This window comes from Ruditapes philippinarum, unplaced genomic scaffold (assembly GCF_026571515.1).
Source record: "Ruditapes philippinarum isolate M1 unplaced genomic scaffold, ASM2657151v2 ctg21146_1_1_1_1, whole genome shotgun sequence".
Taxonomy (NCBI): domain Eukaryota; kingdom Metazoa; phylum Mollusca; class Bivalvia; order Venerida; family Veneridae; genus Ruditapes; species Ruditapes philippinarum.
The window spans coordinates 1056-12992 of record NW_026859769.1 but is presented as its reverse complement, the minus strand read 5'-3'; the positions used below and the strand labels follow the sequence as shown (position 1 = coordinate 12992).

Genomic DNA, 11937 nt, shown 5'->3' with positions numbered 1-11937 from the left:
GCCCAGTACCAAAATATGTCAATAGCACATTTATATATTAATTACACCCCCACGACAGCCAGTGACCAAAATCTGTCAATACACAATTTTATATATAAATACACCCCCACGACAGCCAGGACAAAATCTGGTCAATACACATTTATATATTAATACACCCCACGACAGCCAGTGACCAAAATATTCAATACCATCATTTATATAATTAATACACCCACGACAGCCAGTGGACCAAAATTCTGATCAATACACACTTTATATATTAATACACCCCACGACAGCACGTGACCAAAATCTGTCAATACACATTATATATTAATACACCCCGACGACAGACAGCCAGTGACCAAAATCTGTCAATACACATTTATATATTAATACACCCCACAGCTGACCAGTGACCAAATTATCTGAATACACATTTATAATATTAATACACCCCACAACAGCCAGTGACCAAGATCTGGTCAATACACATTTATATATTAATAATACCACGATTTTTTTAGCCATTGACCCAATCTCTGGGAAAACACATTATAGTATAATACACCCCACGACAGCCAGTGACCAAAAATGAGATACACATTTATATTATAAAATACCACCCACGTTGACCAAAAATCTGTGTACTTTATAATTAATATCATGTTATGTGTATGATGTTCCTGAGACAATAAAATAAGTCTAGTAGAAAAATGTTAGGTTATTTCCATAAATAAGTTTGTTTTGTTTTTTTGTTTTTCTGTTTTCGTATTCCTTATTCTTTAAACATCTTTTTGGATGTTGATCTCATTATTATTGTAATTTATATGCCATTTAACATACCCCTTGATTGGAAATTAAAGTTACCTATTCTTTCTATAAAGGTATAAGGAATCGATTAGAATTATTCCTATCGTCTGAACGTTTTACAAATGTATAGAAAGCTGAAAAACTAGAAGATAAAGTAATGTGTGGTTACTTAAAGTCACTGTTTTGTATCGTGGGTCCACGTCATTCTTACAGTCACCATGATCCAAAACACGTCATCTATAGCTATATCACCTTGGTAACCACTGCAACCACCACCCTCGAAAACTATCTTCACATCGAGAGGGACATTGTGGGTAATTTGTATACATTCCCGCTGGCCCAAGTCGATTGGGTTAGGTACCTGATTTAGATTAACATTCAAAAAATACAAACATACACACACAATTTAGAACAAATACTTGTAGATGACATGTCGGAATATAAAAGCTATGTCCATAAATTTTTGTCGATAGGACTTATATTCTTAGAGGTCCTGCTGACGTTTCAAATGAACCAAAATCGAATAAATGATTAAAACACCGCTATGTTTCATATCATTATTTTTTCATAACTGTACATGATATAATGTAATGAACAACTTTTGTATTGTTGATGAAAGTATATTCAAAAAAAATGATAAATTTCAAAATGTACGAAATTTTTTTTTTAAACCAGATTGATAAAAATTAATTTTTAAAAGTTGTTACACTGTTTGTGCCTGTTTCAATGAATTTTTCACTTTATATTTTCATTTTTAAAAAAAAAAAAAATTCTTGTTTAACATTTGTTTTTCCAATATTAAAAAAAAAAAATGGAAAACTTTCCTCATTTTTAAATGAGGGGGAAATTTAAAAAGGGTTTTTGGTTTTTTTCTTTTTAAAAATTTTAATTTTAAAACCAATGTTTTTCTTAAGCCAAAATTTTCCCCTTTCCGGTTTTTTTTAACCCTTTTTTGGCCAATTTTTGCCCCAAAATCATTTCGTTTTAAAAAATTTTTAAAAATTTTAAAAACAATTGGAAAAATGTTAACAATTAGAAAAAAACATTTTAAAAATATATGTTTTTTAAATTTCTAACTTGAAAACGGGAAAAACCAAACTTGGAGACCAAAACTTGAGTTCCAAAAATTAAATTCCTTTTAATAAAACTTTATTGGGAAAGGGGGTTCCCCGCCTTTGGGGGATTTTTATAAAAAAAACGTTTTTAAAAACCAAAATTTTTCCTTTGGCCAAATGGAGGTTTCTACCTTTAAAACAAAAAATTTTTTAACCAAAATGTCCCCGTACTGGGGGAATTTTTTTCCCGGGGTTTTTTCCCGGGGTTTTAAAATTTGAAAACGGGAAAAAAACCTTTTTTTAAATTTTTTTTAAAGCCAATGGTTTTTTTCACTTTCCCTTAAATTTTTCGGGGAAAATTTGGAAAAGGATTTTACCCCCTCTTTAATTAACCAAAAATTGTTAAAAAAACTAAAAGGGTTTTTAAAAAATTGCCTTAAAAAAAGGAAATTGGTAAATTTGGGTTTAAAAGAAATTTAAATTTTTTGAATTTGGTAAAGGAGGAAAAAGTGAAATATATAGTTATTATAATTTTTTGATTTAATTAGTGTGTAAATTTCTTCATAATGAAAATAGTATAACGGTAGATAGGTCCGAAATTTCAAGTGCTTTACTAAGGAAAACATACTTCCTCTTTATTTGATGTGTATGTAAAGAAAATAATATTTCACATGTTAATTCACAATGAAAGAAGCTGTTACAACTATCTCATCAGAGTGCCAGCTGTAAGCCAACCAAGACATACACATAAGGACGACAAATTATTCGGATGATTTTTTCCGGACGGATTATCAGACGGAGTTCAGGTTTTATATACTTTAAAATTGTAACATCAAAACTAATAGTAAAAATAATCAGATGATGAACCTCTCCCGATGAGTGATCACTGTTTGGTCCGGTGCCCACCGATTGTGTAGCCATCTGGTGTCTTAACCAGTTGAAGTTGTCGCCAGAATTTCTGTTAAGGTAACCACAAATACTTGGTAAGTCAAAGTTACAAGTCACTGAAGATACATCTACAAATTAAAACACAGCAAATTACATCAAGTTTGTATATCTACTTTTTCCAGATAATGGCATTGTTATTCACTATCTATAGATTTTATAGTGTATTTCTGAAAATTCTTTAGGAAAAAAAGTTTATTAAGTGAACAGTTTGTTGAAAGCCGCTGTCATGAATTATCTGTGTTTTATAACTATAAATAGTGAAAAGCTTTTTGCAATGAAACAAATAAAATTAGTGCATGTATTAGTATCGGACAAAACTAACACAATTTAATATTTGAGCATACTTGCGCTAGAATGCGTAGTCGTAGTTATAGAGGGCGGCGGCGTAGACACGTGATTGTACAAATGACAACTGGTTCCCGGTTCAATAACGACGTCATCAATTGCAAGATTTCCGTTATTAGAATTATATGATACTTTCGCTTCAAAGACAACAGTGACGTCACCACTTACAGTTGTTGTTCCAAAACAAACTCTATGCCAACGAGGTTTCAATGAAGACAAGTGACCTAGATTGAAAATAAACCTTAATCAATGGTAGTTATCAGTGAGTACACACCTGTGCCGCTTTTGACACTCCGTAAAAATGTGTTATTTCATTACTCAAGATTTGAAAAATTATGTGACATAGCAATTTTCTGTTAAATGCATCACAGTCAAATCGGATAATGGACAATATCAAGTAAACTGAAAACGAAAAATGCATTATGACGTGTTCTGACTTTTCGATGTCATAAAAATTTATAAATTATTTTTCAGTTATGAACTATTTCAACAACATTTAAGTTGACCTCTTTATTTGCTAATAGATATATTTCGCCATTTCTTTACACGGGTGCTAAATCTTAATGGTAAGTAACACTGCCGTTCAAGATGTAATGCCCCTATAACTCAAAGTGTCATATCGTGTCGCCTTTACATGTCCCAACGACGCTAGATGTCGCTAAATGTCGCGCTTTTGCCGCTAAATGTCGCAACCGGCGCTAAATATCTAAATATATTTCGCCGTTAAATGTCACAATGATTATATTAAATATTGCACCATTTTCCCTTGCCGTTTAATGCTGCAATATCTAAATTTATGCTAAACAACTGGTATTATTTTAACGTTATGTAAGTGATATGGGGACTTGCTATCTATCATATAGGGAAGGATCTGTTGTTAAGTACAAAGTAACTGGTTGTACAATTTATGCAAAAGAGCCCCATTGGTGATAAAACACATTTATATACGTTTTTTCATTTAGCAACCCAGATGTCGTTGATTTAAGCTACGACATCAGATTAAAATCTAACACACTGAGAAAATTATTTTAGAAAGATTCTATTCAAATTCAATCTGCATTAAGACGCGCTAAATGTTAGCGTTATACTAAAGGCGCGTCAATGAAATGTTACTTTTTTACTTTGAACAGTTTTTAATTTGCGTGTGTGATAAATAGAATACATGTATTATATTCGTGTAAGTTCATTACTAAATTAATTGTTGAACTCATTGAATAAAATAAAAACAAGAAATATCTTTAAAAAAGATAATCGGCGTAAATTCAGTGCAAAATGTCTCATAGCTTTAGAATATTGTCAAAATTAATGATATTTATACTTTATAACAATATAAATGTCTAAAGTGAAATATATTTGGTGGTTACTAGTATAATCTATGAGAGTTGTCTAAACTTAGCTGAAACATGTATGCTCCTACAATGTCAACAAATTAGTCATGTTATTATAGATGCTAGAAGCTTTTTTGTCACCGTGACTTTTGACTACTGATTTCAAAGTCAATACCAGATAATAACCAACCACACTACCAAATTTAGAGACTGCAAAGGCCACAATCAGCTGACAACTTGAATTTTATTGTTAAATAATATTGACTTATATGTATCTGACCTTCATTTTGTAAAAGCACTTATGTGCATAAAATGCTGCAATTATTAGGTCATGATAATAACACCAAAATCTTTTGTTGTTTATATCTTTTATTCATGAAAGAATACAAACTGTAATAAACAATCAATGGAACATATCAACTCTGAACTATACTATTTAAAATGCCTTCTTATCTATCTGGCAATGAAAATGAATAATTGAAGACTTAAATCAAAAGTGTAATCTACCATTAATAATTCTTACTATGTTTTCTTCTTCTTTTTTGTTCTCGCAACTTTAAACGAGACGTAAATCTATTTTTGGTGGTTTCAATTAACCCCAAGTTACTTTCAACCACCAAAACCATGTCTTCTGACAATCAGTGCCCGACAAGTGTACGGAGCTAGCCGGGTCAGTAACTAATCCCTCACCTAGATCCAACTACGATCCAAAAAAATATATATGAATAAAACCATTTAAAACATAATAAATATCGTTAAAATATCACAGATCATTGAAAAAAAAATTCGAGCGTATACTATACTGGTTATCCGTAAAAAAACATACATGTAAAAACGTGTTATAATATAGTATATTTTTACGGATAGATCTGTGTTTTTTTAATATTTATTATGCTTTAAATGATTTTATTCAAATAAATATTTTTTGGGCGGGGGTTGTAGAGGGGTATGAGGTGGTGGTACTAGTTAAGCCTACTGGCATGGCTACGTGTCGTACACCTACACAGGTTATATTTTACAATGTACTTTAAATGTGGAATGTAAAATATAAATGTTGTTCCATATATACAGAAATATATCTATTTATCTTATAATAAGTACTAAACTCAATTTTGTATAACCCATCAATGACACTGATTATCAAGTGAGACAGTTTCAGATTGAGGTAATCAATTGGGGTGTATTTCGGTAAATTTACTTACCGGTGTAAACAAACGCCGAATAACTAGGAATAAATTAATTTGTTATTATTACGCATAAAAAATAATACTTAAAGTTTTGCGATTCTTTATGATAATGTTGCATTTTAAATATATTAATTTTTGCAATTCATATCAGCTCAGGAGAATCTGTTTGTTGATCAAAAATATCGTTCATTTTCATAGAAAATAGAAAAGCTACGGCAAATAAAGTACGAGTGAGTAGTAATCGAATGTTCAAGTAAAGGCTGAAAAACAAAAAGTTGGGTTTGTTGTTAATATTATCAACAAAATAAATTGTACATGAAATCACATGTACTGTATATTTTTGTATTTTGAATGTTCAAGTAAAGGCTGAAAAACAAAAAGTTGGGTTTGTTGTTAATATTATCAACAAAATAAATTGTACATGAAATCACATGTACTGTATATTTTTGTATTTTGATATATCTTTGTTTTGGTCATAACGTTGTGATATTTAGTTTACGATTGTATAAATATTTTTAATACAACTTTATTCTTAGAGACAAGTAAACTAAAGATTACGAATTTGTCCTTAAATTTCATAACAGCCAGTCTTTCCACCAATTTAGACCACAGCTGTTTTCTCTCGGCCAATCAGAGAAGTTTAAAAGTGTTTGATATATCCCACACATCACAGTAAAGTGTTTGATATAACTATCATGTTTGTATTCAACTGAAAGGAAAAAACAGTTATGTGCACGCTTTATGCGGGGAAAAGTTTTATGTATATGGTAAAGTAAATAGTGTAATGCCCTTTTTAAAATCAAAGAACTGAAGGCGCTGAATCAACCAATTTGTTTTTGTATAGTGCCACCAATGCCTTCCAGCGTTTTAATTGTAGTAAATTGGCTATAAGACTAATTGCAACACTGATATTCAATTCAATGTTTATTTAACTTAAACAATTTGAAAAAAAAATGAGTTGCCTTAATTGGGATTTGAACTCCAGACCTCTCGCTTCCTAAGGGAGCGCGCAAACCCCTCGATCACGGTGAAGTTATATGTTAACGGCCTGAAGAAAACCATATTATTCTAAATTAGGGTTTGTAACCCTTTTTATTTCGATGCTTACTGTTGTTTAACACAGATGTAAATAATCATGGAGCTTACTATAAGCATGTATATCTATAAAGAATTAAACAATATAGGAAATATTCGACCATCCGGGAACTATTTTGCTTGAAAATTAATGCGCCTGTCATTTGACCATCGATACGCAGTGATCTCCCCTGAATTTTTCGGCGTTAGTGTACATATAAAGGGAATTAACCGCTTCAAAAACGGACTACTTTCGGCATTTGCAATTAACAGCATCAGGGTCTGAAATTTCGCTATCATTATTTGTTTGGTCTGACGACCCAAAAAAATAAAACACCTAACAGATAGCAATAGTCCTTTCACCAATTTATTTCGTCATTTCAATAGTTACTGTATTTGTAAATAAGAAAAAACAAGCAATAATAAAATGAAATGCGCGTTTATCAAAACTACTTAAGTCTATATATGTATTTTAATTTAACGACCCCTTTTGTGCTACTGTAATATTGGCAGGCACATATTTCAATAATCTCATCCTGAATTATGCCCGGCTCATTCCTAATAGCAGACATTGTAGATTTACATTCATTTACTGGTTTGGGAAGAGGGGATTCCACTGGTGGGGAAGGGGGTGGAGTTTCCGAAAGGTTACTGGGCTGCAGTTGCAACGCTAAGGAAATGCTATGCTTTAAGGCTTCAGAGGGACGTTTGTAATACTTTTTAGTTCATGAATGAGGTAAAAAAAACCGTCAATGCAGGATGTATATAAATAAACAAATCTATACGTCAAGTAAAATATTTTCAACTTCAGCCGGACAACCAATAATATCCTGTCTCATAGAATTGTTTAAGCATTAAGGAAAACGTTAAATGAAAGTTACCTGTCCGTTTCTCCAACACGCCCACTTTTGATAAGCAGCCATCGCCCATGATTTCTTTCTAAGAGTATTTTTCGGAAAGCAGTCTTGCTTCTAGACTTCTTATTCAAGCGCTGTGTACGGTGCTATCATTAAATCATTTAAATGAGGAATGAACAGGGATAACAGCAAAATCTCCCAAGTTGCGAAATTGTAATGTCATCACATTCAGAAATGTTAATTTTTTTCCCAATTTTCTTCTGAGTAGAAATTTATAATGGAATGTAAAATCTATCATTCATAAGATTGTGTATTCAGTGACTATATTCATGAAATAACATGAATTATGCCGTTTTCTCGTGCATTTTATTGCCTACAATAAGGCCAAATAGATTGAGTAAGAAATATTTGGATATCCCTATGTAATAAGTCGGAGAAGAAATCGTTTACGCATGTTTAATCTTCACCTTAAACAGAGAAAACTACCTGTGGTCTAAGTCAGATAGATCGCTCGTACCAGTTGGATGTGAGATTTATCAACTCGCTTCGCTCGTTGATAAATCTCACATCCAACTGGTACTCATGATCTATCCTATACGAAAAACACCCTCTTTTAGCTGAAGATTTTGTAACTAACAATTTCATTTGTTACAAATCTAGGTCAAAATCCATTTTAATACAGCTACGCCGAAAAATTCGCCAGAGGCTCACATAATATAATTTATTCAACTCGTTGAATAGATTCAGTTTTGAACATACACTCATTCAATATCCTCTATATGTCACCCAATGTTGAATTCGTATTTGCTATATTTTCAGGTAATATGAAATGGCAAGCTGTCTGTTTATTGTGTGTCATTAAAAAGTGTTTCTTTGATGCACCTATCGCATTGATAACTTTTCCATCTTGAGAAAATTTAACAAATGAAAGATTAAAGGCATATGCTACAGTTAGATAGACATAAAGGCAGTTTCAAAGCTGTATTATAGAATTTGTGTAGCGTGTACCGAGCTGAAGATTATTAATCTATTGCTACAAAATAAAATCATAATATTCTTAAATTCAAATACATGTATTTTTTCTCGGGATACTTATCCTAATAATTGGTAAGTAAAAAACATCATTTATCGCAAAATAACAATCTTAATCTATTTCTACAAATCTTCAAAACTAAATCTGGTGCTAAATCGTAATGTTATTAAAAATCTGTTAAACTCGTAAAAAGGAGTTGTCAAAGCCTAATTAGGATTTTGTTACTTCTGTCTAGGAGTTTCGAAAGCCTAATAAGAACTTTCTCAATTTTCATTAAGAGCTATAAAAGCCTAAGAGATTTTGTTACTAAATGGGAATTTTTACTCATAGGAGAAATAAGCCTAATAACAAATTTGTAACTCTTAATAAAAAGTATTTTTAGAAATAAAAATGTTAGTTGTTGAGAAATAAAATTTTAATTAGGAGGAGCTTCATAAGATTAAATATAAAATGAATTTTGTACTTTTTAATTAGGTTGTTATTACAAAGAACAAATAAGGATAAGTTTTTATAACGTCTAATTTGGACATGCAAAGTCCTAATCAATCAGGTTATAGACATAGAAAAGTCACACCAACACAGTAATGTCATATGTAGATTGTCCAGCTTTACTGGTAGATACCCTGCACGAACAGGCACTTTAGTAGAACAACCGACGTTCCGTAATGCCTAGGTCACAAATAAAACGGGCGCCGTCCGATTAAACGATTTTTATAAAATCAGCAGATTTTTTAATGTCGTGGACGCCGGGCGATTTTAAATCTGATACCTTGCGTGGTCATGAATGAAACAGTCGTCGGGCGATTTTTTGCCGAATGGATTTTACAGAAAGAATTGAACGGATCGGGCGGTCGCCGCCCGATGTCCGTACGGCGCCTGTGCGATTTAAAAGTGAATCGGACGGTTGCGCGCGGGCGCTGGGCGACAATGACTTTACATTTAATGACATCCTTTATAAATCAGCCAGTTATAATTATGCCAGCAAAGAAGTCAGCAGCCAAAGCCAAGGGGAAGGCCAAGGAGATGGTCCGTGTTGTTGACACCGAGTCACCAACGGTCAGTATCGAGGCCGTAGAAGGTTAAAATCAATCAGACATTCACATGGACATTGAAGAAAAAATTCATGTTAACTAGTATTCAAAATAAATTCACAAATATATTTTTGAGGCAATTACAACTTCTTCAAGCTGAAATTACAACAAACACAAGCAGCCCGGTCGCCGGATGACAAAACGATGACCGCCCGGTGCATGTACATGAATCGTCCGGGTACCGGGCGATAATCGTTTGACAACTTGTCTCTATTCAGGCACCGGGCGGGGCCCGGCCGATGTCCGCCCGAACGCCTTTTAAATCGGACGGTGTTTTAGTAGAACAAAAAATCGCCCGATCAAAAAATCATCGCCCGGTCGCCGCCCGGCGACCGAGCGATGTCCGCTCGATGATATTTTATACTCAGTGACCCCAAAAATTATCGTCCGGCCGCCGTTAGCTTTTAAGTATTACTTAAAACTCGAAGGCGCCCGCCCGATGAGCAAAATTTTCAGCTGCTGCCGTCCGATAGTCACTGCCGCCGGTCGGACGCCGGCCGATATTGCGATTTTTTGGAGAAACAGACGCCGCCCGGCGGCATTTTCTTATTTGTGACCTAGGCTTAAACTAGCTGGATAGCTTCCACACATGAAAAATCCAAAGTGCCTGGAGGGATTCTAACAAACAGCGGTGAGGGGCATAAATATGGACAGTGACGTAGTCTAGTTATAAACTTGCAAAAGTACACAAAGAATATACTTAAAAGATGAGTATAATATACACCATCTAGTAGCGTAGTTGCATACTATAATTGAATTTTTTAATTGCAAACAAACAACTAGGACATTTAAAGTGTATTGGTCTATGATGGAAAATATGCAATACCATAAATGAGCCGCGTCACGACAAAACCAACATAATGGGTTTGCGACCAGCATGGATCCAGACCAGCCTGCGCATCCGCGCAGTCTGATCAGGATCCATGCTGTTCGCTATCAGTTTCTCTATTTGTAATAGGGTTAGAAAGCGAACAGCATGGATCCTGATCAGACTGCGCGGATGCGCAGGCTGGTCTGGATCCATGCTGGTCGCAAACCCATTATGTTTGTTTTGTCGTGACGCGGCTCAAATATTTGTATTGTAGTATCATGTGTGATAACAAACCTTGACAGAATTACTGTATATGTGGATGTAAATAATTAAATATTTTAGAACAAACTATTAGTAATTCATTATATAATTGTCACATTAATTCATGTAGAACTAGAGAAACATTTTTGTGTAAGAAATATTTTGTAAGAATATCCAAATGATACGTGTTTCTATTGTTTTTATCAATATTTGAAATAAATATGTCTAGTAAACGTGCTCATTGTAGACCAAACCGCTTTAAAAGCATTTTTCATCTTCAGTCGGTAGATGTATCGGGACATTCCTTTATGCCCCAATGTTACTAAATATATACAAACATTTACTAAATGTTTCTTAAAATTTAATACCACCAATTAACTTAATCTTATCATGAATATACATCTTGTGACATTAAACGGAAGTGTTGTGACATTTAACGGCAAAGGAAAATCGTGCGGCATTAAATGCAATCATTGCGACATTGAACGGCAGAATATTTTGCGACATGTAGCGTCGGTTGCAACATTTAGCGGTAATGGTGTGGAATTTAGCTTTTGACTTTTTTCTGTGAATAAATACATGTATTTGTACCGGTTTTGACCCAATTAGGTGTTTGTGATTGTCCTCCAGATGTTACGTAAACAGACAAAGTCATCGGATGTGTGTGAGCCTCCGAGAAGATGTACGAAAACCCGACTTCTATGTGCGATCCTGGCGGAAACTTCAATGACTTTGATTGGAATTTGACAATATCCCCGGCATGAGTGCTATCCTTGCCGTTGGCAAACATCACATATCCTGGAATATAAATATGAACATAATCTTTAATATAGAGAAAACAATATCAGTAGAAACATATAAATTTTACATTATGTATTTGAAAATAACGCTGATAATACATTAACTACTCGTACTTCCTGATTTTGCACATCTAGCAATGTATACATTGCACATAAGTCTGAGCAAAAGTGTAAAAATAAATTTTAGCTCTTTGGTTAAGGTCACTGACCTTGACCAAAGTGCTCACTAATTCCAGCCAAAGTTGGAAGACAACCAAAGATATCTTCACACAAAATATTAAAGATAATAAGTCATTAAATAATGACTGCATGAGTAAAATTGTAATCATTTATTTTCAACAGTCTGGTAACC

The 11937-nt window shown here is 33.4% G+C and overlaps 1 protein-coding gene across 1 annotated transcript; it reads right to left on the bottom strand.

Moving 5' to 3' along the window:
* Positions 1–1006: 1006 nt before the first annotated feature.
* Positions 1007–11607, bottom strand: LOC132757878 (MAM and LDL-receptor class A domain-containing protein 2-like; the record flags this gene model as incomplete). Its single annotated transcript, XM_060749370.1, has 4 exons — positions 1007–1156; positions 2718–2866; positions 3143–3367; positions 11377–11607. Coding segments are annotated over 4 exons (755 nt in total), but the record flags the coding sequence as incomplete, so codon positions are not given.
* Between the last annotated feature and the right edge of the window lie 330 nt (positions 11608–11937).